Source organism: Colletotrichum destructivum, chromosome 2, assembly GCF_034447905.1.
Source record: "Colletotrichum destructivum chromosome 2, complete sequence".
NCBI classification, from domain to species: Eukaryota; Fungi; Ascomycota; class Sordariomycetes; order Glomerellales; family Glomerellaceae; genus Colletotrichum; species Colletotrichum destructivum.
The window spans coordinates 5538133-5565178 of record NC_085897.1 but is presented as its reverse complement, the minus strand read 5'-3'; the positions used below and the strand labels follow the sequence as shown (position 1 = coordinate 5565178).

General features: G+C 57.3%; 8 protein-coding genes across 8 annotated transcripts; 3 read left to right on the top strand and 5 right to left on the bottom strand.

Moving 5' to 3' along the window:
- Window positions 1–4852: 4852 nt before the first annotated feature.
- Window positions 4853–5917, bottom strand: CDEST_03886 (Putative WD40/YVTN repeat-like-containing domain superfamily; the record flags this gene model as incomplete). Its single annotated transcript, XM_062920045.1, has 1 exon — window positions 4853–5917. The coding sequence occupies one exon, from the start codon at window positions 5915–5917 to the stop codon at window positions 4853–4855; it is 1065 nt and encodes a 354-aa protein (XP_062776096.1).
- Window positions 5918–8486: 2569 nt separating this feature from the next.
- CDEST_03885 (Putative six-bladed beta-propeller, TolB, SMP-30/Gluconolactonase/LRE-like region) lies at window positions 8487–10511 on the bottom strand. The gene has a single exon (XM_062920044.1). It carries the CDS (start codon window positions 10291–10293, stop codon window positions 8959–8961), a length of 1335 nt encoding a protein of 444 aa, XP_062776095.1. The 5' UTR covers window positions 10294–10511; the 3' UTR covers window positions 8487–8958.
- Window positions 10512–13235: 2724 nt separating this feature from the next.
- Window positions 13236–14338, top strand: CDEST_03884 (uncharacterized protein; the record flags this gene model as incomplete). Its single annotated transcript, XM_062920043.1, has 2 exons — window positions 13236–13241; window positions 13340–14338. The coding sequence occupies 2 exons, from the start codon at window positions 13236–13238 to the stop codon at window positions 14336–14338; spliced, it is 1005 nt and encodes a 334-aa protein (XP_062776094.1).
- Window positions 14339–14813: 475 nt separating this feature from the next.
- CDEST_03883 (Putative ATP-grasp, subdomain 1 protein) lies at window positions 14814–16042 on the bottom strand (the record flags this gene model as incomplete). The annotated part of the gene is made up of 3 exons (XM_062920042.1): window positions 14814–14972; window positions 15036–15886; window positions 15946–16042. The coding sequence occupies 3 exons, from the start codon at window positions 16040–16042 to the stop codon at window positions 14814–14816; spliced, it is 1107 nt and encodes a 368-aa protein (XP_062776093.1).
- A 461-nt stretch (window positions 16043–16503) lies between these two features.
- CDEST_03882 (uncharacterized protein) lies at window positions 16504–18815 on the bottom strand (the record flags this gene model as incomplete). Its single annotated transcript, XM_062920041.1, has 3 exons — window positions 16504–17383; window positions 17471–17908; window positions 18040–18815. The coding sequence occupies 3 exons, from the start codon at window positions 18813–18815 to the stop codon at window positions 16504–16506; spliced, it is 2094 nt and encodes a 697-aa protein (XP_062776092.1).
- Window positions 18816–21955: 3140 nt separating this feature from the next.
- On the top strand, window positions 21956–22396 carry CDEST_03881 (uncharacterized protein; the record flags this gene model as incomplete). The annotated part of the gene is made up of 2 exons (XM_062920040.1): window positions 21956–22102; window positions 22238–22396. 2 exons carry the CDS (start codon window positions 21956–21958, stop codon window positions 22394–22396), a joined length of 306 nt encoding a protein of 101 aa, XP_062776091.1.
- CDEST_03880 (uncharacterized protein) lies at window positions 22273–23935 on the top strand. The gene is made up of 4 exons (XM_062920039.1): window positions 22273–22670; window positions 22790–23252; window positions 23335–23402; window positions 23465–23935. Exons 1-4 carry the CDS (start codon window positions 22427–22429, stop codon window positions 23920–23922), a joined length of 1233 nt encoding a protein of 410 aa, XP_062776090.1. The 5' UTR covers window positions 22273–22426; the 3' UTR covers window positions 23923–23935.
- Window positions 23936–24152: 217 nt separating this feature from the next.
- Window positions 24153–26638, bottom strand: CDEST_03879 (Putative FAD-dependent oxidoreductase 2, FAD binding domain, ksdD-like steroid dehydrogenase). Its single transcript, XM_062920038.1, has one exon. The coding sequence runs from the start codon at window positions 26157–26159 to the stop codon at window positions 24222–24224; it is 1938 nt and encodes a 645-aa protein (XP_062776089.1). The 5' UTR covers window positions 26160–26638; the 3' UTR covers window positions 24153–24221.
- Window positions 26639–27046: the final 408 nt, after the last annotated feature.

Genomic DNA, 27046 nt, shown 5'->3' with positions numbered 1-27046 from the left:
CAGAGTCGGGTGGGCACCGCCGGACGGAAAGCGAATAGAGAGAGAGATATGGAAGAAATGGAGGATGTTGGAGCAGATGGAGCAGATGGAGCAGATGGGGATGCACCACAGGGATACCCCCAGCGCTGCGCAATCAATCCCAAGGCTGTTTGTGTACGCGAACAAGGGCCCGGGGGAAACCACACCCCCGACAAGACCAAGCCCGCTAGGATCGCTAGGCCTGCAAGCTCCCGTAGAAAGTGGCCCTGAAGAGGCCCCCCGAAATGGTGCTGATGTCACCGAATACACTCCAGTGATGGGCCGCCCACCTGCCGTACGCAGTTAGAGCCAAAGACTGAGTCGTACGTAAGAGTATCTCCTGCGCGGCTTAACGCGGGAGAGGTACTTGTCGGTGACAGTTGTCAGTGGGCAGCCGTCAGTTGGCCAGTCATGGTCAATATCTGAAGGGGGAAGATGCAGGCGGTCTGTTCCTTGATTGGAAAACGAGACGAGACGGCGGGCTAATACTTGATCCCCGAGATGCAAACTGGCAGGCCGCCTCCGCGCCAAACCCGGCTCAGTAGTGGTGGAGGGAGGACGGGGGCCTGGGGAGGGGTGAAGAGGACAACTGGATCGCGCAGCGCACACGCGACAGGCACGTCGAGCCTGTCCCACCTCGCCGGGTCGGCCAACTGTGCTGGAGGCTCTCTGATGGCGCAATTGTACCCTGAGACCCCTTGAGACCCTGTCTTGTGCCAGGCTGAACGGGAGGGGCACCACACTCACGATACGTAGATACGTATCGAATCCGGGGAAAGGCTGAGATGGTGGGAGGATGGAAGAAAAGATAGCCTTGCATCGTGGGCAGCCGGATTGCGTCTAGATGATTGCTGGGTGATGCAGCATACATCATGGCCGCGACGTTGGCGAAAGCAGGCGAGGTTGGCGCGGCGCCGTCATCGTCGCATCAGGGGCGAGTGGGGACGAGATGCCGAAAACCCAAAAGGCACACCGAAGGCAGACCGAGGGTAGAGAGTGGCGGCGAGACCGAGATGGTGGTGGTGTCGGCGACAAGGTTGGAACCAGCATGTACTGGGAAGCGACTCCCGAGACAAGCACTGCAGGAATCGGTCGGCAGAGAAGGAAAGACAGAGATCTGTGACCGGGTTTCCGTTTCGTTCGTGTTGGCTTGCACACTGCGTAAGGCTGGGCTGGGCTGGGCTGCCTTTGCGCCCGTCGACGGCCACATGGGTTTCGGGATCCGTGTTTCCCATCCTTCGCTCCCGTTCTGTCAAGCGGCTAGCGCCACTGAGCCGCAGCAGCCGAGAGCCTATTAGCGACAGCCAACGACATGAGGGGAGGGACAGACATTACCGATGTAGAGAAAGATCTGCGGTTGGATTCCCTTCTCTCTTGACAGCGTGCAGTGCAGTGCAGACAGCAAGGCAAGGCGAGGGAGGCATGGTACATGGGGGAGGACATGCTGTAGAACGCCCCGCTGCCGTTGCTCGAGCAAGAAAGGTTGATAGAAGCGCCAAGACTAGAACAGCAATCGACGGGATGCAACGTGGAGCTACTGCAGAGACGATGGGAGTCGACGGGGAGTTGATGGGTGGGGGAGCCGGTGATGCTGGCGGAAAGCGTGTTGTTGCTAAGGTTTCGTTCTGCACCGAGACCAGAACGAAAGGTTCACGGTGGAGGAAACAGAGAATCATGCTGCAGCATACAAGTCTAAGATTGATACCGACTGCCGCGGCCGTCAACCATCATCCATCACGGAAAGGGAAGTCACGCACGTGTTGGCGTTGATGATCTGCTCAGGGAAAGAACGAACACCCGCATCGCTCCTGCCGTTGGATGGATCGACCCGTGGGGGAAAACAGGAGGAAAGAGACGTTACTAACAGCGTTTTCCAGCTGCTCACTCCTTCCTCGACGTGACACCCAAGATTCTGGCAGCCTCGTCGATACGTACCTACCGAGTCTTTCCTCCTTCCTCTCTTATTCCGTGCTTCTCTCCTTCTCCCCCTCTCCTTCAAACATCACTGTCCACCCCATATTTGCTCTTCGCCTCCTCTGCACCGCACCTTACCTTACCTTACGTCTTGGATCGCTCTCTATACAGTCCGTTCTTTGTGCACCACCACGCCCTCCAATAATGTCGCCGTCCATTTATCTCCACAGATGTCTGCCTCGTCAACCTTTCCAAGACACCCAGGGACACGACCAACGTCCGCCCGATGACCAGTAACCAGCCCACCGGCAAATCCCCGTGTGTTAACGACACACCGGGCTTGCCAGGACCATTGTCAAGCACCGTCCGGGATCGAGGTCTGCCACTGCAAGGAAACAACACTGGGTCGAAGGCCAGACTAGTGAATCCTACCTGAGGCATGGGGCGGCCAAACCCTTGACTTGCCCTGAAGGGCTGGGTTGCCCACGTTCAGTTGACACCACGGATACATCCAAGAGCTGTCAGAAACAAGTCACTACGATAGACGGTGCCGTCAACGGCCAAGCATAGAAGACCCCAGCAATAGCCGGCTCTTTGACATCAGGCACATGTATCCGTGATGTACGTACGATCATACGCAGATGATGCGATGATCCAGATGCAGCAGACATAACCCACAGAACCTGGGGCAGGCCACTCGTGACTTTGATATCGGCGGACACGGAAGCAAAAGCCGTGAATGCGGGCTGTGAATGCGAGCTGTGTCAAACAACTCCAGGAGTCCGGTTGGCTCGAGAAGATAGGACTTTCGCCGGCCAATTCAAGTACCTTTCTTCTCAACAGGCCGAGAAGACCAGCATTCGGGGAAGCACAACCTCCTGTTCCGCCCCGGCCCACACTGGGCAGTTCATCGACAACGGGCCTGCGCAGACCGGCTTCGTCCACAAGCATACATACCTGTCCACTCGGTGAAGGCGGATAGGGGGCCTCCTGCGTGGGGGACCGTCCAGGGTGGCTGCTGCTTATCTCAAAAGGTCGGTAAGATGCCCCCTAGTGCCTCTTGGTTATCGAACCGCTAGTGGAACAAGATACGCCTATCGCCGGCGAAAGACAAGGCACAGCACGAGATATCGGCAAATGAAGATGGCCATGCCAACTCCTATCTCAACGTCAACGGCATCCAGTCCCCCGTCGAGCAATGCCCACTTCGGAGACAGCACGCTCTTGTCCGCTCACGTGGACGGCCGTTGCGATGCACCTCGGTTCTTGCAAACGGCGATGGCGATGGCGACGGCGACGGTCAGCAGAGTGAGCGGGAGGCAGGCCTCGGAGGTCCAACGGGAATACGCAGTCGAGCGATGCTCAGACCCAGTCCCTGGCTGCAGCTCTCAGTGCGAACCAACAAAAAAATGATTACGAAAGGGGGTCGAAGTCTCGCAGAAAGAGGATACAATGCATCGAATACTTACGGAGCACAACAAGTCCGCTTCGTACAGAGTACACTCACTAGAACTGGAGGGAGAAGGATGTCCAAGACGCTCGAACCCACCGGGTTGCCGACAACAGTCGGCCAAGGACCAATACACAGGCCTCAGAACCACAAAACGACCAACGACCTGTGGTGCCTCTTTCCACCCTTTGGCGGTCGTCGTTCCAACTTTCAGCACAAAATGCCGCGTTTCACCTCGGTTGTGTAGGTAGGTACCTCCCTCCTCTTCACACTGCACGAGGACGCAGGCCGTCCCCGTTCCTATCCCCCGTCCGCCTTCGAGCCCCCCCTGTACGCCGCTGTCTGGGTCGCCTGGGTCCCCCGTTGCCCCCCCCCGAAGCTAAGGCTGCAGCAGCGCAATTTTCGTTAAATGATAGCGCGTTCCAACAATTTCAGCGAGTGTAACACATGCGTGGGTCGCTAGCGCCAATCAACCATCCGTCGCTCACCCACCACTTTGGCAGTGCGAACCAGTGACTGACGAGTGTTGCGATCGGTCGGAGGACGTCCGGAATGGGGAGGGGCATTGAATCCTCAGCGCCGGGCCCACAACCGGGGAGAGGGGCGGGCAACGAGGACATGATCTGTGCACGGGGAACCACTGCTCCTGGTTGGCCAACGGCCTTACGACCGCTCCGGCCCCACTCGTGCAAAACTTCTCACAGGTCCCTCGTATCCGAATGACCCCACTCTGAACCGCCTTTAACCCATCTGACTGGTCCGCCTGGCTGCATTAACAATTTCTTCAGACTAAACCGGACCAGCCCAGGTAGATGAAGGAAAAAAAGAAAAAGAGAAGGATTTCAGGCCAACAAACACTAACCGCTGAGGCACTTTGAGCCTAAGGACAGCAGCGAGTCGAGGGTCAAATTGAGTATCCAATCAACCAACCAACCAACGGTAAGGGTTTCTTTGAATGACAAAGGGAAGACTGGACAAAAAGTTAATTGAAAGGGACGAGACTCGAACTCGCGCGGGTTGCCCCACCAGGAAACAGATGTTAAGCTGACCTTAACCTGGCGCCATAACCAACTCGGCCACCCTTCCATCAGGTAGAGGCTTGCTCTTGTTGATGCAGATTTTCGGATTTTCTCTATACATATTCAGAGCTTGGCAGCCCTCGTCACGGTGTTTGTATACTCTACGGAGCTGGCTTATCGCAATCTACACCCCCGACCGTTCACATTTCACAATCACAAGACCGACACGACAACCAGGCTGGTTCCCCGGGCTTTATCTCTATTCGCTGGCGAGTAGCACGAGCTTAGGCCGTGGTCTCCATACCGTCTTTTTTTTTTTGGCGAGTTCGGTTTCTCGATACCTTTCTCGCTTTGGTGCATGCGCCATGCCCCCATCCAGCCATCGATAGAAACGGGGTGAGGGGGGTATCGCGAGTCGCGCGTCCTACGTACACCCTGCGCGCTTCGAGCCCTACTCGGCGGCCACCAACTGCCACAAGGTCGTGCGCCCGTTGACAATTTGCGTCGCCATGATCCTCCCATCCGACGTGATGCCTCCTGTCACCACTGACGGCGACTTGCCGTTCTTCGCTATGCCCTGGGTCGACTGATCGAGGCAGACGCCGTTTCTCGAATCGCGAACCCGAAGCTTCCCGCCGTCCGACTGCACCGTCGCAACGAACTCGCCATCCCCGGGCACGCATCCGAACTCGCAACCCTTCATCTCGAGCTCTGCCCTGCTGCCGTTTTCGGGCCACCACGTCGTCAATGCCCACGTCCCCGACTCTTGTCCCTTGCGCGAGACCACCATGACACGCTCTTTGCTAGCAACGAGCTGCACCGCCTCGCGCCCTTCGTTATCCCACGCCTTCTTTGCCTTGGATTCGTCCACTAACGACCACGTCGTTGCGTCCCAGCTCGTCAACCGCCCCGACCGATCGACGGTTGCCATGCGGCCCGAGTCCGGTGTGAATGCGAACCGCGCCGTCGGCAGCCCGTTCGTCCGCCTCTTGCTTTCTCGAATCGTCAGCACGTGCGTGGCGAGTACCGTCTCCCAGACGTCGACGCATCCCGCCGATATCCACGCCAGAAGGCGCCCGTCAGGCGAGAATTGAACCGTGTGGAAATCCGCCCCCGTCGAAAGCTTAGCCTCGGTTGTCCGACTTGCCAAGTCGAACGTCCACGCCTCGTGCATCGTACCTAGCCGGAAGGTGAGTGCGATTATGGAACTATTCGTAGGGGAGATGGCAATGCCGGTGATGTAGTCCATCACGATGTCGACCACTACGCGCCGAGGCGGCACGTTGCGGAGCGAGTTCCAAATGAGCACATTACAGTCACCGTGGACCGTCACAAAGCTGTACTTCGACATGCTCAGTAGCCTGATTTGCGCCGGTATGCCCTTCGATGGCGGAACTGTCTGCGAGAACTTGTACTGGACGCATATCGGCTCGCCCGAGCAGCCATTGCGTCGCGCGTCGTCATTGTCGTCGTCGTTGTTGTTGACGTCGTCGTCCTTGTCGTCCTCGTGTGACATGACCGAAGTAAGAAGCCTGGGTGGGACTGCTCTGTGATGGTGATGATCGCCTTCCAAGACACATGGCCCTGTGCGTCATCGGGACCTCTTGTGGCTTCGGGTGTGCTGGTTTAGATGAAGTAGAGCGATGTTAAGTCGCAGCCGAGGTTTTGCTTCAGTTGTCCAAGACGTCGCGGATCCCCATGCCCGAGATTTGGGTTCCGTGTTGCATGCACCGCCCTCGGATGCCGCACGTCCTCGTCGATGGCATGAACGCCAAACCTAGAAGCCCCCTTTCCCCTCTTTGACCGTCAGTTGACACCTGCAGATCCAGGGGCCCTTGGGCGAGGAGTCTTGACTATGCGTAATGACAAGCGTTCAATTCCCGGAGCCCAAGGTTGCGGGGGTCTGCCATCAGACGGCTGATAATCTGGCTGACTATCGGCGTCGGTGGTATCATCTGGAGTGATTGAACATGCCTGGATGATGTCCCGTCATGCTTGACACGCGTACCCATGCTCCTATTTTCGAATAACGTGTCGCCTCGCTCTTGGCGTGACTTTAAGCCATACCAATGCCCTACAGCTTGTGGCAGTTGCCGCGCTCCTAATGTCCGGCAGTTCGCCTTGGGCGACCCGGGGAGTTGAGAAAAATTGGTACTGGGAGCTCGGATGTCACTTGACAGAGAAGTCGTTTCGGGTATGAGCATTCGTGTTGTCCGGATACAGATTCTATGCCTATGCCGAACTTGCTCTTTGCTCTTCTGGAACGACCAACGTCCGCGCCTGCACTGGGTGGCGCTTCTGTAGGCCGAGGGACGGAGGCTTCTGGACCACAGGGGCGGATCGTGACTTGAGGCTGGACTGGGTGTCGTTCGCAGGGTTCTCGGCAAAACCTGACATTCTCGTGTTCAATGTTGCCTGGTAGCCGGCCCATCTCGGCTTTCCAAAAACTGCGCATTCGGCAGGGATGATTATAGAACGAAGGCTCCTCATCTATTCATTAATGATAACTTTCAGAGGGGGTCCAGAATATGCCACATCAAGGCGAGAGATGCTGGACCGGATGGGTCCTGATGGGCCGCTCTTGAGCATCAAAGTGACTGGAAGATTACACTACATGTCAATATGCCCATGCAAGCATCCATCGAGACTACTTGGGGTAGTTTTTCAGTAGGGACAATAAACGTAGATACGTACGAACCTAAAATATTCTAGGGGGGGGGTGGGAAGGCCAGAACTTGGGAACGCCTCCGTCACCATCCAGCCTACTTCACCACACGGAGGCAGCTTTTGTGTCTATCGACGCCACGTCGTCTCCGAGGAGAACTGTTGCTGGTTCTAGTTTGTTCACTTGGGTGTTGTTACGTTCATCTTCATCACGTCCGCCGCAGCCACCTTCCTGTTTACTTGTCCTGACCAGCAACCAGCCGACCCTGCTCAGAGGTGTAAAAGAAGTTCACAGTTCCGACTTCACTTTCTGTACTCACATTACTACAAGCACTTTTTTGTCAATTAAAGCGTGAGGAGGATGTTAGTTTACCTATTCCAAAACATGAGGGCCTCACCCGGCATCAACATCTTTACCCGAAGCCTCAAAGCCGTCTTCTGTACGTCTCCCATATCCTTGCTCTCGTCTGGTTTACCACTCTCAACCCCATATGGCGGTATTTGTTTTGTTGTTCCATAAGAGATTCCGCCGTTTATCTTTCTGGTCGCTTTGGATACATCGGATGCCTCTACATAGTCGTCTTCCGCCAGCACTCGTCGAGAATGGCAAGCTGAGAAGCCTCCACTGGATGGTTGTGTCGATTGACTGGTTTTCTGCAGATGAGTGAGTGAGGAAAGGCTTCTGAGGTCCAGCCCGAGCCCACAGTCTCGGTACTTGGCTCTAAGCCCCATTCCACGCTCTGATTCAAGGACCTCCGTCTCGACCCCCTTTCGACAGAAGTCAAGAGATACCCAAACAGGCCGCTGCCTCCCCTGGATGGGATTGAGTCACATATCCTTCTGCACTCTGCTACCATGGCGTTGGGTCTAACCAGAGCTAATTAATTTTTCAGATCCGCGCCGCCGTCAATCTTTCCGAGGGCTCCTCCATGCCCCTTTGGCGAGGAGTTGAGGATCTCCATCATGCTCGTTTAGTAAGTAGTCAGCTGCGAGATCTCGCCCCTCTCCATCCATGAATTTCACACAATTGTGAACTTACATTCACTGCTCCGTGGTTCTGGCAATGTCATCCGGATTTCTCCCTCCAAGCCATTTACTGTCTTGGGCCGAAGCTTCCAAGCCCCAATACGACTCAAAGACACAATGGTTTGAAGGCATTGTTCTGACTTCTTCCCGCAAAAGACTATGGTCTTCATTCCGTCACGACGAGAAACAAGCCTTCAGAAAGAGCAGATGAAGTCTCCAAAGTAGCAGGAACGGTCATGGCCGCCCGAGGACAGAAAACCCTCAAACTGCAAAGATCGATATTGAGACTAGGAGGGCAACACAGGTTTCAAAACGGTTGTTTTGAAGACACTAGTCCTACTGGCAAAAAACCGACAGCGAGGCAGCGACAGCAAAGCTGACGCCAGCCAGTGGCCAACATTCAAGTTGATATGGCAACAGATCTCTTTTCTGACAACCGTCACGAGTAGAATTTCTTTCTTTTGAGCATCTCTTTGCCTTCTGGTTTCATAATTGAGCTGGATGGCTCCTTACCCGCACAGATGGCCACAAAAGCCATGTGAGATAACCGGTCGAGAAAAGTTGACCATTGTCACAACCGTGTTCGGGGACAGAAGTCCAAGCGATGCCTCCCAACACAGAAAAAAACATGTGGGGGTGGGGGATGGACAGGAAATGAAGACAGCCTTCGAGTCGCAGAACACCAGGTATCACATCAACCTAGCCGTCACGGCCAACCATGGTGGAAAGAAAAAGTCATCGTCGTTAGGGGGCATTTTACACTCCTCTCCATCCCCTGACGTGCCCTGGTGCTTGGAACGGTGAATTGGTATCTAATATAAATGACTAATCCTAACGCCACGCCATGCCCGCTGCCGTCACGACCTTCTACTTGCGGCATCTCGCGTCGCTGTCGGCGCCAAAGTCCTTGCAGACCTCCCGGCCGAGGGCGTTGATGCCCTCGACGACCCACAGGCGGTAGTTGGAGAAGACAAAGACCTTGCCCGGGGCGAAGGCGAAGTTGTTGGAGGTCTCACCGAGGTGGATCTTGCCAAGCAGGATGCCGTCCGGGTTCCAGATGTGGACGCCGTCGCCGCAGCCGCCCCAGACGTTGCCATCCGTGTCGGTGTGGACGCCGTCGGGGAAGCCGGAGTCGGCGTAGGCGAAGACGCGGCGGTTGGCGAGCCTCTTGTCGCCGACGATGTCGTAGGCGTAGATGGTGGCCGATCCGGTGAGGTTCGCGTCGAAGCGCTGGGCGCCCGTGTCGGAGACGTAGAGGGTCTTGTAGTCCGGGGAGAACTCGATGCCGTTGGGCTGCTGGATGCCGTCGGCGACGACCTGGACGACGCCGGTGGCGGGCTCGAAGCGGTAGACGTGCCTGGGCACCTGGGAGGCGGGGCGGAAGTGCTGGTAGAAGCCGTACTCGGCGTCGGTGAACCAGAGGTCGCCGGTGACGGGGTGCTGCCTCACGTCGTTGACGGCGCTGAAGTTGCGGCCGTTGAAGCCGATGATGAGGGGCTCCGTCTTGTTGGTGTTGACGTCGACGGCGAGCAGCTTGGAGTAGGCGTCAAAGTCGCCCTGGTCGCACCAGACCTGCATGGGCGGCGGGGCGGACTGGTCAGCGCCGGGCGGGTAGTAAGAGGAGCCGCCGTTGGCTTCGGCGAGGTCAGGGAACTGGGTGCTGCGGACGGAGAGGTCGTCGAGAGAGAGGACGGTGATGTTGATGTTGTCGGCGAGGGACTGGTAGTTGGACGAGATGTACATGGTGTTGTCCCGCTTGTTGTAGACGCCGCCCTCGTGGAAGGCCTGCCAGTCGAGGTCGGCGATCTTGCGGGCCGTGGCGTTGGTGCCGATGATGTCGGCGAAGGAGGGCTGGTACGCCAGCAGCGAGATGGCCGGCGTGCTGAGGTTGGCGGCGTTGATGGAGGCAAGGTAGCCGGCGCCGCCGGTGGCGAGGGCGAGGAGGTCGACGTTGATGAGAGACATGCTGGCGGCGGCCTGGAACCAGAGGGCGACTTGCTGGAGCGAGGGGACGTTGAAGGCTAAGCTGTCGCGGGAGAGACCGATTCCGTCAAAGAACTGGGAGAAGCCGTAACGAGAGCCGGTAGTGATGGGTGGAGGAGGCTCAGAAGAGGATACGGGACGGGGAGCTTCTTTATGCTGCTGCTGCTGCTGCTGCTGCGGCTGCTGCTGCCCGTCCTGATTCAGTTCTCCTGAAGCCATGAGGGTTGAGGAACGACGAGAAGGCTTGGCGGCTCTTAGAATCTAGATCATGATCTGCAACCCGTGGGCCTGTCAAGAAAAGGGTGGAGCCTACGGCAAGGGGAAGGAAAAAAGAAGTGAAATGACGTTAGGCTCGATGAGATGGCTTAGGAGGAGGCGTTACGGAGCAAAGCCGATGAGGCGAGTCGTGAGAGACAAAGACGGCCAAGGTCAAAATATCTGCAACTGGCCTTGGCGTTTAGGACGTTTACCCCGCACCGACAAGCCATCCCTGGCTTTATATCTGTATCCCTGGTCTGCATCCCTGGGCGGGAAGCAGGTCAGAGAATGGATTGACCGGGAAGAAGTCCGGCATCGCACGAGGTGGAGCTCCACGATTCGGACGCCGTCCACCACATCGTCCACAGTGGCCTTGATGGCCTCGAGTTTGCCTGCATGCATGTTGGCGCGGGGTTGCGGGATCGGACAAATGCCGGACGGTGTCCTTTCTACCCTTGGGGGCCCATCACCGGAACTCGATCTGATGCGGACCTACGAGCAAGCGGCCCCCAAACCACCTTCAAGCACACCTAAGAATAGTAGTGCGAAATTGGGGAATGGAGAAGCCAGAGTACGAGGTTGATGGCGTGCGGAGCCAAGGGGAATAAGAATCTCTCATATTTCTACGCATACTCTGTACTCTATGCATACTCTGTACTCTATGCATGGATGCTGGGGGTCTTCTTAATACAAACCGTGATGGTTCCTTGAGAGATGATAGGGCCGGACGTGGATAAGGACCGAGACATGATGCGAACTCTATTCTCCACAAAGTAGCTTATTGGCAACCCCATCGTCTCTCAATCGGCATTCGACAGCGGTCCTTTTTGACGTGGAAACAAGTGGGCAGGGCCCAGCGGCATGAACACGGCACAAGTCTAGCCCGACGGTAGTTTCGTTCATCCAAAGACTCCCGATGGAAGCTAAACTGTGATTAACACGACACACAATAGATTGGCGTCGGGGTTCATGTCAGGGCAACTATACTTATGGCGTGCCGCTCCCCCTTGGATGTGCCTATTGCCATCATCACAGTCACTCTTCGGGCGCGGGAAGGCTGGATCACAGAAGAGATGCGGTGCGAAGCTTCGGGCCTGGGGATAGACATGAATGCTGGAAAGGGGCATTGGACGCACGCTAGAGGTGAAAAGAGAGAAGAAGCAAAAAAAAGGGCCGAGAAGAAGCAGTACAAGGACGACATGACTCTCGAATCTCAAATGGCGGTGGATCTCGCTCGTTTATATATAGTCTGTGCTGGCCTTGGCGAGTGATTTCCCCCCTATCACTACTGATTACGGCCGACCTGGCAAGTCGGTCTCGGGTGCTGAACATGAAGATCAATTGCCGATGGTGGAAATTTCGATCCACGGGGAAGCCGAAGGAGTCCAGACACAAGCAAGGGACGAGGGGCAGATGTTGTGTCCAGCAACAGCGAAAAGGTTCCACATACCATCGCGCAGGCTCTTCTTGTCTTATCCTCTTGTTTGTCTAGGACGAGGCCTTAAACTTTCGCGGCTCTGCCGGCCAAGACTGTGTTTCTTCCATTGGTCATCTGTCGGACATGCCAAGATGATCAACGGAGGGGGGTGTGCATGTTCTGCGCGCATGAGATGGTTACACGGCCGCTGGGGGGGGGGGGGGGGGGGGGGGGTCCTCAAGGTAGCATCCGAGGAGGGCGCCGCGATGCGATTAATCCACAGAATAGGTCTAGAATTCTGGGCTCAGATGGCCCAGCTAGATTCTTTATCAAACTGCAGAGCTCCAACCGAGAAGAAAGACGAATCCTTTCAGGGCATTTCGGGCGCTTGATGCGGGTGTTCCAATGGCATCGCCATGAAGCCAGTGATGGCCCGACGGCTTCAAACGAAGACAGACTTCTACATTTTTGACAGTGAAAGTATTGGATGCTCTAACATCAGCTGGTAGTAAAATACCTGGCATCTGGAAAATGCGATGCCGCTGCTTCACGAGAATTGAATTGGGAAGGCAAGCAGGCTAAAAGCACAACCTCGGCATCACAAACTATGGTGAGTGCCGCGGGACGCAATTTTACGCAGCCAAACAAGGTGAAAGTAGTAGGCCTGTTGCTTGATTGAGTATAATCCCATTGCATTCGGAATTCCTGGAATAAAACCTTGAGCTCTTGTTGTGGTGTAGTTCCTTCATCATGACTCAAGGTCACTTGGACTTGTTCCCAAACACAACTCAGCCTACTACATTTTCTTAGGGGGCAACATCACACAACTTCAAACAACTCTAGGGAATCAGGGCAAGAGAGTATAGAAATAAAGCTTGTTTTTTTCTCATATCCCGTTAGAAAAGGGAAGGCATATTAGGTTGTTTAGAACTTCATCTATAAACATACACTGCAGCACACGATACACCACACTTACATTTCCCACATCCCACAGCCTAGAGAGTGCTTCTAACTTATGATTTTCTTAGGTAGCAGGCAGGAAACACGTCATAAGGCTACCTTCTTGCTTGAGGGTCACTCGGAGATTGCTGCCAGTCTCACCTCTTCTTATTTACGCCTAATAACGTGCCTCCTGGACGCGCTCACGACCACAACAAGACGCGTATTTTATCAGAACAACAGCTCAAAACCTAGACCGACCTGTGCCTGCCTAAATAATTTCCATGGCTGTCTCTTCCCTTGAAGGAAAGAGGGAAGGAAGTCTGCGCCGGGTACCCTCTTGCCTTGTCTTGCCTTGCCCTTTTCCTCTTCCACCTCTTTTTCTTTTTCTTTTCACTCCTCCTCTCACTCACACGCTTTCACTCTCACAACTTTGCAACTCAACAATCAAACTTCACGCCTGCAAACAAAGCACTTCCATCATTTTTGGAATCCTCTTCAAGAAAACCATCAAGAACCTCTCATTCATCACTGGTCTACCGCCAAGATGAAGGTAAGTCCTGGTTTTTGATAGCCCTCCATCGCCTTCTACCGTTACCACCCAAGACAAGATATACCAAGATCGTGACGCTCACGTGTATTTTCTTCCAGACCTCCGTCCTTGCCGTTATTGCTGGCGCTCTTGCTGCTGCAGTCAATGGTGTTCCCATCATCGACAACGCCAACAAGGCTGTCACCCAGGCCATTCAGGCTCATGCTGCTTCCGGCGTCGCGGTCGCCCATGACCTTGTCCATGGCGTTGGTCCTCACCGCTTCGACCACATCCATGGCCCTCCTGTTGCCAAGATGCCCGGCTACAAGAAGCCTAGTGTCATCGACATCATCCGTCCCTCGATTTCCTTCCAGGATGCCCACACTCAGACTGAGATGCCCGTTCACACCCTCAACCCCACCACCACCCACATCCCCAAGATCATCTTCACCAATGGCACTGAGGCCGTTCCCTCGACCTTCCAGACTGCGTTCACTCTGACTCAGAGCCTGGAGATGAAGACTTGCATCATCCGCTACAACCCCTACTCCAGCGCCAGTTTCAACGACTGTCCAGGCCAGAACTCTGAGGATATCCGCATGAAGCGTACCCAGATGCCCGGCATGCCTACCCAGTCCATCTCCATGTCCACTCCAGCAACCAACACCGCTCAATCGACCAGCACCAGAGTTGGCAACGTGGAATGGGTTGAGTGGTACCTGCTCTGCAGTGGTGACTTCTTTGGCTGGGTTCCTACCCAGTGCGCCACCATGACTCCATATGCGCCTACTGGTCCTGAGCCGTCCTTGATGCTCACCACCGACAGCACCGCCATGACCGCCATCAACAAGAAAACTTCTTCCACTGAGGCCGAGCCCACCCTTATGCTTACTACTGACAGCACCGTCATGACCACCATCAAGAAGAAGACCTCTTCTACCGAGGCTGAGCCAACCCTGATGCTGACCACCCTCGCCAGCATGATCACCCCGACTCCCACCAAGGAGGAGGCTACCCCGATTACCTCCACTTCGACAATCACCGAGACCGAGGACCCCATGATCGAGTACACCTTCGCCAAGGTCGCCAAGTCGCCCATTGTCACCCGTCTTGGCTAAGTCTCTTGCTTCCACACGCTCACAATTTCATATCTTTGGGCTGTTGTTTCTTGGAGGAGAACAGCAACACCTGGAGATGGGTTTGGTTTACAAGAAGGGTTCGCCATTCATGGAACACTGGACACTTGGGGTTTGAGCAAAACTGCTGAGGGAGGGTTTCATTATTCAGACACACAGGTTTCTTTGCTACGGAAGAAGCACCAAGCTTCAAGGATTGATAGCATAAGGACCGGCAGCATGGAGACTGCACTTGGTAACACAATCAACTTGCATTGAATACATTGCCTCTTTGATTCTCCATTTGTGATATGCTTTGCTGTAATCTTACAGGTGCTATTTATCCTTTGTGGAAAACGATGTGCCTTGGACCAAGAATTCAACTTCGACTCACAGTCCTTCTCTTATTCAAAACAAGTACCCTCCATCCCCATGTCACATCGTGTACCTCGTCTCTATTACACCCTTTTATTTATCATCACACCTTGGGAGTCAGACTTCTAAGAGTCCTCAACGTGGATGAAGTCTCCAGAATATGCCCCAGAAGCTCGGGGTAAGTCCACCCTAGAGCCTCAGCCGCCATGAGCGTCAGGCTCGCCTGGTCATCCCGCCCAGGCCGACCAGGGCCGGTCATGTTCTGCGATTCAATGTTAGAGCCGCATCCACATCAATTATTGGGAGCCCCTCTTTGTGTTCTCACCGGCTTCATATTCACGTCAAACAGCGCAAAATTCGACCCGGGGGAGTTGTTGAATCGCCGCACGTCGATCCGGATGGGCGCCGCGACGCCAAGCACCTCGGCCACCCTCTCGCACTCCCTCGCGATCCGCCCGTACGCCGGATCCCTCTCTTCTTCTTCGCCGGCGACGACCCTCGAGTTCGCGGTGACGGCCACGACGCCGTTGTACGGGGCGATGCCATCCTGGTGGTTGAAACGGGTGACGACGGGGAGGGCCCGGTACGTGTTGGTACCTCTATCCGGGGGCATCACAGTGACCGTGGCCTCCTCGCCGGCGAGGAACTCTTCCAGCATGATGGTGGGGGACTCGTCGAAGAGGGCTTCGGCGTGGGAGGTGAGATCCTCGAGGGTTCGACACACGCGCACGCCGTGGCTTCCCCGTCCGCGGATGGGCTTGGCCACGATGGGGAACGGGATGTCATTCTTGCGAAGCTCGGCGGAGACGTCAGGACTGTGATGGATCGTCCAGGAACGAGGCATCGTGAAGGCGCCGGTGCGGCGGAGCAGGTTGTTGACAAGCTCCTTGTCGTCGTACTTCTCGACGACGAGGGGCCCGTGGCCGACGACCCTGAGGGTATCCTGGAGCCGGTCGAGAGCGGTCGAGGTCTGTAGCGGGTGAGTGGCGAAGAGGATGGTGTTCGCCCAGAGATGGGTGGCTCCTCTCCCGACGGCGTCTAGGATCCCTTGCTCGGTGTCCGGGAAGCACCAGTCCGAGTCTTCCTCCGCAGAGGGCGCAGATACGGGACAGACGGCCTCGACAGACTTGCTGGCGGGGAGGTTGTAAGCGATGTCGGCGCCAGAGTCTCGGTACCCTGTGGCGTGTTAGTAAAGTCAACAACAAGAAGAGCAGGACGGTGCAAGGGTTGCTCGCCTCCCGGCTTCATGGGCTTGCGGACGCCGTTGATGATGGGCGGCTCGATGGCTTGGTAGAGCACCGCGACTCTCCTTCCGGCCGGCGTTGAGGCCATTGATGAGTTGGCGGGCGCTGTCGAGCTTGTTGCTGACAGGGTACGGCTGTGTTGGAGTTGACGCAGTTGGGAAGCCCTCCGTCCTGACCGAGAGGCAAGACTGAGTGATCTGTGGATTTGGAACATTCCCTGGGCTATTCGCGAGAGAGGCTACGAGTGAACCAGTCGCGCGATATCGCAGGTATTGAGAGTTGAAATGGCGACGACGTTCATGTACAATGACGATGCGGAGAAGTCCGTTTATCGGAGGAATCCGTCGGAGGTATCCGTCCTGTGTCCGGTCGAGATTCAGGGATATACCCGGCCTCCAGCCCCCAACGCGGATATGCCAAGAACGGCGTCTCGAAAGGATAAGATAGCTAGCTAACCAAAAGCCTTCGAAGAGAGAACTAGACCTGATATCGGGTATCGAGATGCCTCAATGATCCAACCCGCAACCCCGACACCCCAAGGGCCTCAAGTCAAGTGGTGCCGAACATGTCCCACAGGCTCGGGAACAGCTCATCAATGTCCGGCACGCTCGTCGACAGATACTCCTGCAGCTCGGGCACGTCGACGGGCTGCTCCGCCAGGCCGGCGCCGGAGGTGGACGTCGCCAGCTTCTCGACGACGTCGGAGTACTGCGCGATGCAGAGGTCGCCGACGTCCCACCCCCTCTGGCGGTGGCCCCGCAGGGCGTCGACGAGGTCGCGCGCCAGCTTGAGCGACATGCTCTGGGCGATGCCGCCAATGGTGTTCTCCGTCTCGAGTGCGCAGCGGAGGAGGAACTTGGTCGTGGACGTGAAGGCGAAGGTGAGTAAGGGCAGCCAGTAGTCGCCGAGCTGGGGGTCCCTAAGCTCCTGGACGAGCAGGACGATCTCTTCGGCGGCGCGGCGGACCTCGAGGTAGCACCGCATGGGAATCGACGAGAACGTCGCGTGTTCGGGAGCGGCATCGGTGGCGGCGGCGGCGCTAGCGGCCTTTTCCGCGTCCAACTCCCACTTGCGGAGGAGCAGCTTGATGTAAAGATACGCCAGGCGGAGGTTCGCCGACCCGGGGATGTCGAGCCTGTCGCCGCCGCGGATGATACGCCGGCGCAAGCTCGGGCCGAGGGAGTCTTCCCACTGCGTCAGCAGGACCTCGAGGTCACAGGGACCCGTGGGCAACGCCTTGTCGAGGTCGTAGATGTGCTCCAGGTACCTGTCGAGGAACCGGGAGAGCGAGACGAAGGCGAGATAGACCGACGTCGCCTCGTAGTCGACCGGGTTGGCTGCTGGGCCGCAGAGCTGCTCCAAGCCGGGGATCGACACGTCGTACTGGCCGCTTCGCAGCTGGGGCGGCGTGCCGTACGCCAGACTCGACCTGACGATGATGACGACGTGGTCAGCATCATGTTTCCGTCTGTCAGACAACCCCGAGACATCACATCACTTCACACGTCATACTCACCACTTGTCGTACACAAAGATGGCCCACCAGATCTTGGTGCGGAGCAGCTTCTCGGCCTCGGGGATGTCCCAGTCGGACGAGTCCCGGTTCAGGCCGAGCGAGTGGCACAGCGAGATGGCCGAGCCCAGCAGGAGGCCGTTGCCGATGATGGAGGTCAGGGGCCGGCCGGCGATGTTGAGCAGGATGGCCAGCAGCGTCGAGATGCCGGGCGAGAGGTGGATCTCCGAGTACAGCGCGTCGTTGGTCTGGTTCCAGATGAACCTCGTGTCCGGGCGGTGCTGGACGGCGAGGCGCGGCGACTGGGCCCAGTACGTCATGGTGTGCGCGTAAAGGCTCGACAGCAGGGCGGGCGAGATGTGCCGGCGGTCCTCGGCGAAGCGTCTCTCAAAGGAGTGTCTGTCGAGGAGAGGGAAACACCGGTTGGGTTTCTCGAAGAAGCTATCATGAACACTTTGAGTCAGGACAAGACGCACGTCAAGATACCGGTCCAATGGTGAGACATAAAGAGAGACGACACACAAACACACACACACACACACACAGAGAGAGAGAGAGAGAGAGAGACTTACAGCTCGACAATGTCTGGCAGCATGGGCTCCAGAAGCTTCTCGATGATCTGGCATTTCAAAAACGCCGGGTTGCGGTCGTCTGGCACGCCCAGCGGCTGCTTCCTCACCGTTGTGAACACGACGGGTTTCCGAACGCCGCCGCCGCTTCTGTTGTCGTTTCGCGGACTGGTACCCGATATCCTGGTGCGCAAGCTCCTGTCAAGGACCGACGAGTCATTGGAGAGGTAGGTGGACAGGACCTGGGTGTCCTCGATGTCGGCCGGCCCCACGATGTGTGCCTCGTCCTCGCCGCCGCCGCCGATAGGCTCAGGGTAGCGGGTGTCATGGGGCGATGATACCGAAGGGAACTGCCTATCCGAAGACCTCGATTTCCCCCTGGCCGCCAACCCAGCGTCAGCATGAGCAAGGGGCAGATGAGTTGCTGCCGGGGGGTTGAGGTTAAGATGAAGCTCGGCGGTTGAGACTTGTGTTGTTGCTGTTGTTGTGGCTGCTATCCGGGATGGCGAGGATGAGCGGCGGTGACTGCTCAGGTCCCTCGACTTGCGGGATACCTGAGCATTCCTCCACGCATTCTTCGATGGCCGCGGAGAGGTGCCGACGGGGGCCGGGGGGAACTCGCATGACGTGCCGTGGGCTCGACAGGTTAAGCATGTCCCTCCGCTTCGATCGACGTTGCACCGAGACTTGCGTTTCCGGCAAGCCAGACACGCCGGGCGGAGGTGAGAGCGGTAGGGGCGCTCCGAGGGAAAGGCGTCGGTGTCGGCCTCGGACGCCATGGTCTAGCTGTTTTGCTTTGTATTCCTTTCTTTCTTTTAATCGTTGAGACGGAATTTGGCATGGCACCTTTAGGTTGGCCGTGGACAGTCTTGGTGATATTCGTAGTTATCTAGGAGAAGCTTGGATGCTGTGGTGAAGTTGTCCGCGGGTAAAGCAAAGTTTCCCGAGGGAAACTTGGAACGAATAAACGCCAAGATAACGATAACGGACCTAAGCGATTTGGTCTTTGTCCTTGGTTCTTAGCTTTGGGTTCTTGTTAGCCATCACCATCTGCCACTATCCGACTCTTCACTCGCCCACCCATTCACCCACTCCGCTAACCCGTCCAAGAGCATCACACTGTCCAGCACCGGTTGCAAATACATCGAATGAGCAGCATGTTTTCCGTGGCCACGATTCCAAACCAAATTATGCGGGGAATGGCACCCCTCTCAGAGCGCGCAGAAGCCACAACGTGTTTCGGCATGGAGCTCTCGTTAGATATAACTTTCCGAATCGAGTCTGATGGTCTGTTCTCGGAAATGGGATTCTTTTCGAGTTAAGTTCGCAAACATAGGGCTGCTACTCAGCGCTCGATCAAGGCGGCTCAATTCCTAGAGCATGGCATCCTCGTCCATCCCAGAACAAACGACAACAGACTGACCAACCTGGTCCATATCAGGAAGGGAACGTCAATCAGACGGACAGTCGTTAACATTCGTCTTGCATGCAGCCCTCGAGTCTCCCAGTATCTTTCGCTTACACACTCTGAGATTGGCCAATACGAGTGCAATGGCCTGTCTTGAGGGTTGCGGGCAAAGCGAGATTGTCTTGGTCATCCCATGGCACGGCCACGCCAGCGAGCTTGGCCATCTCTTCTCTTGCATGGCCTGCCCTTTTGTCATTTCCCCCGCCCGGCCATGAAGTCTTTTCTCGGCAAGGACCGTGAGGATACGCCGACAGGGTCGAAAATAACCATGACTGTCGTTATTGAATTCGAGACTGTTGGGGTTAGGGCTGAAGTCAGCCTCCCTCGCAGCAACATCTCATCACTGGACGTCCAGTGCAGCAGCATCAGCATGGTCGCAACGGCTGAGTCAAGAGGGTCACTGGGACACACCATTGAGCATTTTCCCAATAACGAGGAAGCACTGATGTTCCTTATTATTTGACAGCTGTCAGACTGATGGCCACCCATCTCAAAGTCATGTCCCGCCCTCCTCATGATGCTTAGTAAAGACCCTAGGCAGATTGAAATGATCTTCGTCCAAGGGGACTTTTGCTTCACACTATTCACGCCGATGCTCCATTGCGTCGCCAGCACTGGCTGGTGGGCGACATGGCCTTTGCGGTCCTGGGTGCGCGGGATGGCCTGGCCGGAAATTCGAGAGAACCGGGGAATCATCTCCACGACGGTCTGAAACGAGTCCGGCGCCGACACGGTTGCATTGCTAATGCTCACAGCCGAGACCTGATAGCTGGCGGCGAGTGAGTTGGGAGACAGTATTATCCGTTTTGAAGAGTTGCTGACAGGCAGATCAAAAAAGACGCCTCTTTCTTCCTCTTGATCTCGCAAAAAGAGATTGGCAACCAGGCACGCGGACTTGGAAGTCCGCCTGTCTCTCCATTTCCGGGCGGACATCCTGGGTGGCCGGGGGGCTCTTCGCCGGAACCCCCAGCATTGGAAATTCGGCCTCTTGGCCAGCGACTAACTAACGTGTGATAGTAATCTCTGATATTGACGCCACGAGACAACTCTCCCAGCGGCTAACCGATTTCAAACACCCTCGACGAGTTTCGGCGCGTCGCAGCACAAAAGGCATGAGGACTTGCCGTCCTCATCATGGTCACAGACGGGCATAACAAGGGAATATGGCCGAGATCGGGTATCGGTCGTGGGAAGCGTTGCATTTGCCCGCTTTACGTTCCACAACCCGGCGGATCGCCGTGGGGCACGGGGACACACACTGACGCACTGGGTCATCTTGATATGCAATGCCCGATATACCAGGCTCTTCTTCCGCTTGTTTTGCCATCGACGGACGGACAGAGCATGAATCACTGCAGGTTCGTGATACTGTTGCCAGGGAGGCACATGCCTCGGCTGTCTGCTGCGAGCCTGACACAAAGCTGGAGATGCCGTCACAAGGCGAGTCATCGAGGCCGCCACCGTCCGCCTGGTATGTCTGTAGATGCCTTTAAAATGAGAATACACGATGTAAGGTTGTCAGCCAGAGGAGCTCAAAGTTTGAACAAAAATGTGCCACCGCCACAGGCAAGGGGATAAACCAAGACGACGGCGTGTTTGTTCACAGCCACGAGTCCCACGGCTACCTGTACTAGGACCAGAATCGACCCCCATCCCCATCCCCCCCCCCCCCCCCCCCCCCTTTTGCATCATGGGCGGGTGGCTGCTGCAACAGGACACGGCAATGACTCAAGGGCTCCAGACCGTGGACGACCGACCCATGGGATTGATTTCCTGCTGTGCCCCTTCCGTCCAATATTCAACGCCTCAAAGCTACCATGATTCAGAAGCTGCCGACCCTCTTTCTTCTTCGTTCTCGGTTGGGATGTACTGTAAGTTGGAAACAGGGCAGCCAGGAACATGTGGCCAGCCAGTGGTGGCTAGAGCACCCAGATCCAGGATCAACATCCTTCCTGGCGAGGATGGATGCTCGATGATTACCTTGTATGTATGCACGGTTCGTTCACCTCCCCCCCCCACTGTCAAAAGTCAAACCCTGTAGTGACGAATGGGAAAGGAAGCCAGGGCCAGATCTTCAGCGAGGAAGAGCATGACGAACTGGGCTGGCCTATGTACATCTCAAACTCTCTTTCCCCCATGATTCCAGGACCGTCCGTTTCATCCAAGCTGACCTCCGGGATGGGCGTGGCTAATTGCGGGAGTGTTGTTCTACTTGTACCCTCTTCCTTCTTTTGTGTTGGCCGCTCGGCCTTACTTCTCATCCACTTCGCCGGCCCAACTCCGCGGAGCAACCCTACTTGTAGCTCGCCAACCAACCATGCCGAATATAGCATCTGACGGTAGTACGCACGGCAATTCTCAGCCCCGGGGAAGGTGCTCCGCAGACGAGGATGTGAACCCAGTCTGAAGACACACGAGGCAAATATAGGACCACGGCAAGTTGGACAACGAATGGCATTCCGTCCCGGCCATGTCTCCAATCTTCAGCTCCCGGGCCATGAGAAGTCACTGTTCTCCTGGCTGGCCCCCCCTTTTTGGCCACCTCCCCATTCTCTAGGGAATGGGGACGTGCCAAGTCGGGATATTAAAGAAAGAGGAGTCCGTCTCGCCAAGATAGGGCTGCGACTGCTGAAGAAAGAAGGGGGACAGAGAAAGAGAGAGAGAACGCGTAAGAGGAGGAGAGGAAGACGAGCAGAAACTCAGACATCCCCAATCTTGGCTCTTTTTCTCTAGTTTGTTTTGTTTTGTTGTTTGTTTCTTGCCACGAGGAACAGACAAGACGACGCATCATCACCCACACTCATCTTACATACACACGGATTCATGCCATCGTTGCGTGTCTTGGCCGTCGACCGGCTCAGCTTGCCCTCGAAGTCAAAAGACACTCGCTAATACCCCCCCTTCCCCTCTTACGCAACAACCATGACCACGGCACTGCTCCTGGCCGCCGAGAGCGGATCGACTCACAACCTGACGGCCGAGTACCTTGCCGAGGACTCGGGCGGCCAGCTCATCGGCATATCCATCGCCTTCGCCGTCCTGACGACCTTCTTCCTCGGGCTCCGGCTGTTCGCCAAACGGTTTACCGCGAGCGGCTACGGCGTCGATGACTACTTCCTGGCGGCGGCGTATCTTGTCGACCTGGGCATGTGCGCCGTAGGCATAGGTAAGTAAGCTTTCTCTAGCGCTCAACTTTTGTTCTTCTTCTTTTTATTATTATTATTATTGCTTTTCCCCCAAGCTCGGGACAAAACTCTTCTGACGTGCGTCCGTGTTGTTCCACAGTCATGGTCAAGGTCGGCGGCGTCGGACGACACGTCGAGTTCGTCGAGGAGTTCCACCCGGCGCTTCTGGCGGGCTGGGCTAAGTGCATCCTCGCCTTCGAGATCGTCTACTTCGCGTCCGTCGCGCTGCCCAAGATGGGCATCGTGTGCCTGTACCTGCGCGTCTTCAACTGGAAGGGCACGATGCGCACCGTCGCCCACGCGCTCCTCGCCACCCTCGCCGCCACGAGCGTCTCCTTCATCGTCACGGCCTGCCTCCAGTGCCAGCCCATCGCCTTCTGGTGGGACCGCACGATCCCCGGCGGCCGCTGCGTCGACGTCCAGGCCTTCTTTCACGCCCAGAGCATTCCGGGTTTCGTGCTGGACTTTGTCATCATGGCACTGCCGCTCGGGACCATCTGGGGCCTGAAGCTGCCGATGCACAAGAGGATCGCCCTCGTCGGCATTTTTATGGTTGGTAGTTTGTAAGTGGTCTTTCCTTTGGCGTCTTGCTGTGAGCGGGGGAGGAGCTGTTATGACTGACTGACTGACTGACGAGTTCCACAGCGGGGTTGTCGCGTCCATCATCCGTGCCTACATCTTCTTCCAGACATCCGCGTTTACGGACCGCACATGTAGGCTCAAATGGACAACGTCCCCCATCATAGAAAGGACATCGGCTGACTGACTGGCGCAGGGGCATCCGTCGGCCTCGTCGGCTGGAGCATCATCGAGACCGGGACCTACATCATCGCCGCGTGCCTCCCCCACCTCCGTCCCATGATCTCCCACTACACGCCGCCCTGGCTCAAGTCCATGGTGCGCAAGACCATCTCGCAGGCCAGCAACTCCGTGTCCAAGGCGACGAACTCGAAAAACGTGCAGAGCCGCCGCCGCGGCGACGAGGACGAGGTGGAACTCACGGCGCGGCCGAGGAAACACATGACCGACACGGAAAGCGACACGCCGGGAGATGAGGAGCGCGGCTATGCTGGTGGGATGCGGTCGCCGGCATCGGGCTCGACGATCGAGGTGCGCAAGTCGGACGACATGATCAACGGAGACTGGGCCCGGGAAGGGCGGATCCAGGTGACGACCGAGGTCAAGCTGGAGCGGGTGCGGACATCGAGCTTTCTGGACGATGCGAAGTCGTAATATTTCAGGTACCTACACAATATTCTGATAATAATGGTATTCCGTTCAGTTACATGAGGGAGGGAGTTTACAAACCGGCCCCATACGGACTCTGGTCCCGTGTGAGTACGTATCTCCGGCTCCGTTCGTGCGGCCGGAGACCCCGTCGTTGTCGCCGTCATCGTCGTTGTGATACACTCTTTACCTACACTCGAGTCATGCATGATGACAAGTGACAATGACTGCCTAACAGAAGAATAACATCGCTTGAATTACCACTTACTCTACATACATATCCATATCTGCCTTCCGTCTGGACATTACAAGAACGACTTTGGCCCCTTGGCTTCCGCCGGCCCCAGCAACTCATCCGCGATGCCGCGGCCCGCCGCCCTCCCGGAGAAGATGCAGCCTCCCAGGAACGTCCCCTCCAGGCTGTTGTAGCCGTGGACGCCGCCGCCGCCGAAGCCGGCCGCCTCGCCCGCCGCGTACAGGCCCGGGAACTTGGCGCCGTCGGCCCGCATGACGTTGCTCTCGAGGTTCGTCTCGATGCCGCCCAGCGTCTTCCTCGTCAGCAGGTTCATGCGCACCGCGATCAGCGGGCCGTGCTTCGGGTCCAGCAGCTTGTGCGGCGGCGCGATGCGGCTCCGCCGGTCGGCCCAGTACGTGCGTCCGTTGTTGATGAGCATCGCCTGCGCGTCCTTGGAGTAGGCGTTGTCGAACTGCCCGTCGCGCAGCTCGATGGTCTCGCGGATGTCCTCGAGGCTCAGCACCGGCCCGCCGCGCTCGCGCTGCAGCTCGTTCATGCCCTGCACCAGGTCCTCGAGGTTGTCGCGCACGACAAAGTCCTTGCCGTGCTTCTGGAAGTTCTGGACGGGGACGGTGCCCTTCTTGCCGAAGACGCGCGTGAGGAGCTGCCACATGCTCTTGCCCGTCACGTCCGGGTTCTGCTCGGAGCCCGAGAGGGCGAACTCGCGGGCGATGATGCTCTGGTCGAGGATGAACCACGTGTAGTCGTAGCCCGTGGCGCAGATGTGCTTGAGCGTGCCGAGCGTGTCGGTGCCCGGGAACAGGAAGGGCGGCAGCCGCTTACCCGTCGCGTCGAGCCACAGCGAGCTCGGCGCGGGCAGCACGCGGATGCCGTGGTCCGGCCAGATGGGGTTCCAGTTCTGCAGGCCCTCGGTGTAGTGCCACATGCGGTCGCGGTTGATGACGTTGGCGCCGGCGGCCTCCGTGATGCCGATCATGCGGCCGTCGACGTGGGCCGGCACGCCGACGACGAAGGTCTCGGGCACCTTGGGGCCGAGCCGGTCGACGGGCCACGCCGCCTTGACGGCCTCGACGTTGCCGCCGATGCCGCCCGAGGTGACGGCGACGGCCGATCCGTAGATTTCAAAGTCGCCGGCGATGTCCCGGTTGGACTTGACGCCGCGCGGCGAGTCGTCGGCGGCGAGGACCTTGCCGCGGACGCCGACGGCGCGGCCGTTCTCGTCCGTGATGATCTCGTCGACGCGGTGGCGGAAGCGGAACTGGACGACGCCGTTGTCGGCGGCGCGCTTGACGGGCTCCGCGAATACCCTCACGACCTCGGGCCCCGTGCCCCAGGTGACGTGGAACCGGGGCACCGAGTTGCCGTGGCCCTCGGCCATGCCGGCGCCTCGCTCGGCCCAGCCGACGTTAAACAGGAAGCCCATGCCCCTGGCCTTGACGTAGTCCTCCATCTCGTCCGTGGCGAAGTTGACAAAGGCCTCGGCCCAGCGGCGCGGCCAGGTGTCCTCCTTCTCGCGGTCGAACTGCGCCGAGCCGAACCAGTCCCTCATAGCGAGCTCCCTCGAGTCCTTGATGCCCATCCTCCTCTGTTCTTTTGAGTCGACGCAGAATATGCCGCCCAGCGACCAGAACGCCTGGCCGCCGAGGTTCTTGTCGTTCTCCTGGTCGAGGACGATGGTCGGCACGCCGCGCTCCGCGAGCTCGAAGGCCGCGACCAGACCGGCGAGGCCACCGCCGACGATGATGGCGGGCCGCTCGAGGAGCTCCTTCTTTCTTTCGGCGCTCATGGCTTCGAACGTTGGACCGGGGGACGACGAGGAGGAGCCGTGAGAGGAGCGCTTAGCGGGGCTTCGGAGGAGGATGTGTCGGACGATGAGCTTTATCAGCCAGGCGGATGCGCCTATGCCGGCGAGCGTGGCGACGAGGGTCTGGATGGGTGTCTGGGGGAGGGGGATGAGGTCGCGCACGTGCTGCATGTGAGGCGCCATGACAGCGTTGGAGAAAGCTGTCTGGCTATCTGACTCTCTGGCTACCCGGGTGTCTATCTGTTTTCGTTGTGTGATGGACTGAACGGCCGACTGACGGGGGGTGGTCAGATGGAGGGCGGGGAAGAGGAGGGGGAGATTGGTTGATATCTTGGCTGCAGGACGGATTGCCTGATTCTCTCGGCCACAGATGTGAAAGGAGGAGTGACCGCCGACGAAGAAGTTCTGCTTATGGCTTGCCTAAAGAGGAATGCATGCAGCATGGGAAGAGGGGGTGCTTATCCTCGGCCGACGCAAGCTAACTCGGGGTCCCGACGGAGAGCGAACTAAGGCGCGGGGAGAGAGGGAGGGAGGAGGCGAGGTCCGCGGAAGACCGATCTGCGACACCGGTTGTTCCGGCGCAGGGAGCTCGTGAGTTGGTGTTCGAGAGGAGGGCCGGGAAGATTGTCTGATTATTTATATTAGTAGACGTGTGAGCAAACGTGTGAGGAAGCGAGCGAGTCTGGCAACTCAATCTGACGTGAGATGGCGGGTGAGATGCGAGGCGAGTGAGATGCGAGCTGAGTGAGACGGAGCTCATAAAAAGTTAGAGGAAGCTTACTCGCTGAAGCTCCTTTCACTGAAACTCTCACTCACTCACTGAAGCTGGCATGTGAGAGCACTGAAGCACACACAAAGCTCGAGAGCTCAACACACGCATATGCAGGGGAACACTCTGTGCCTCGAGTCAGCGCAGCTCACAGTCCCAGTCCCTGTCTTCTTCTCCATGCTCCCCTCCCCCCTTGACTCTTGCTCTGTAGCTAACCCCCCCGTGCGGGGTGGTGTTATCCGAAATCCCCAGACGGAACGCATGCATCCCTCAAAGACATGCCTCGGCTCATTAGGGGCAT

Coding starts and splice junctions, on each gene's coding strand:
- CDEST_03880 (XM_062920039.1), top strand. CDS start 22,427: ATGACCACGGCACTGCTCCTGGCCGCCGAGAGCGGATCGACTCACAAC. Junction 22,671..22,789: donor CATGTGCGCCGTAGGCATAG/GTAAGTAAGCTT, acceptor GTTGTTCCACAG/TCATGGTCAAGGTCGGCGGC. Junction 23,403..23,464: donor CGCGTTTACGGACCGCACAT/GTAGGCTCAAAT, acceptor TGACTGGCGCAG/GGGCATCCGTCGGCCTCGTC.
- CDEST_03879 (XM_062920038.1), bottom strand. CDS start 26,159: ATGGCGCCTCACATGCAGCACGTGCGCGACCTCATCCCCCTCCCCCAG.
- CDEST_03885 (XM_062920044.1), bottom strand. CDS start 10,293: ATGGCTTCAGGAGAACTGAATCAGGACGGGCAGCAGCAGCCGCAGCAG.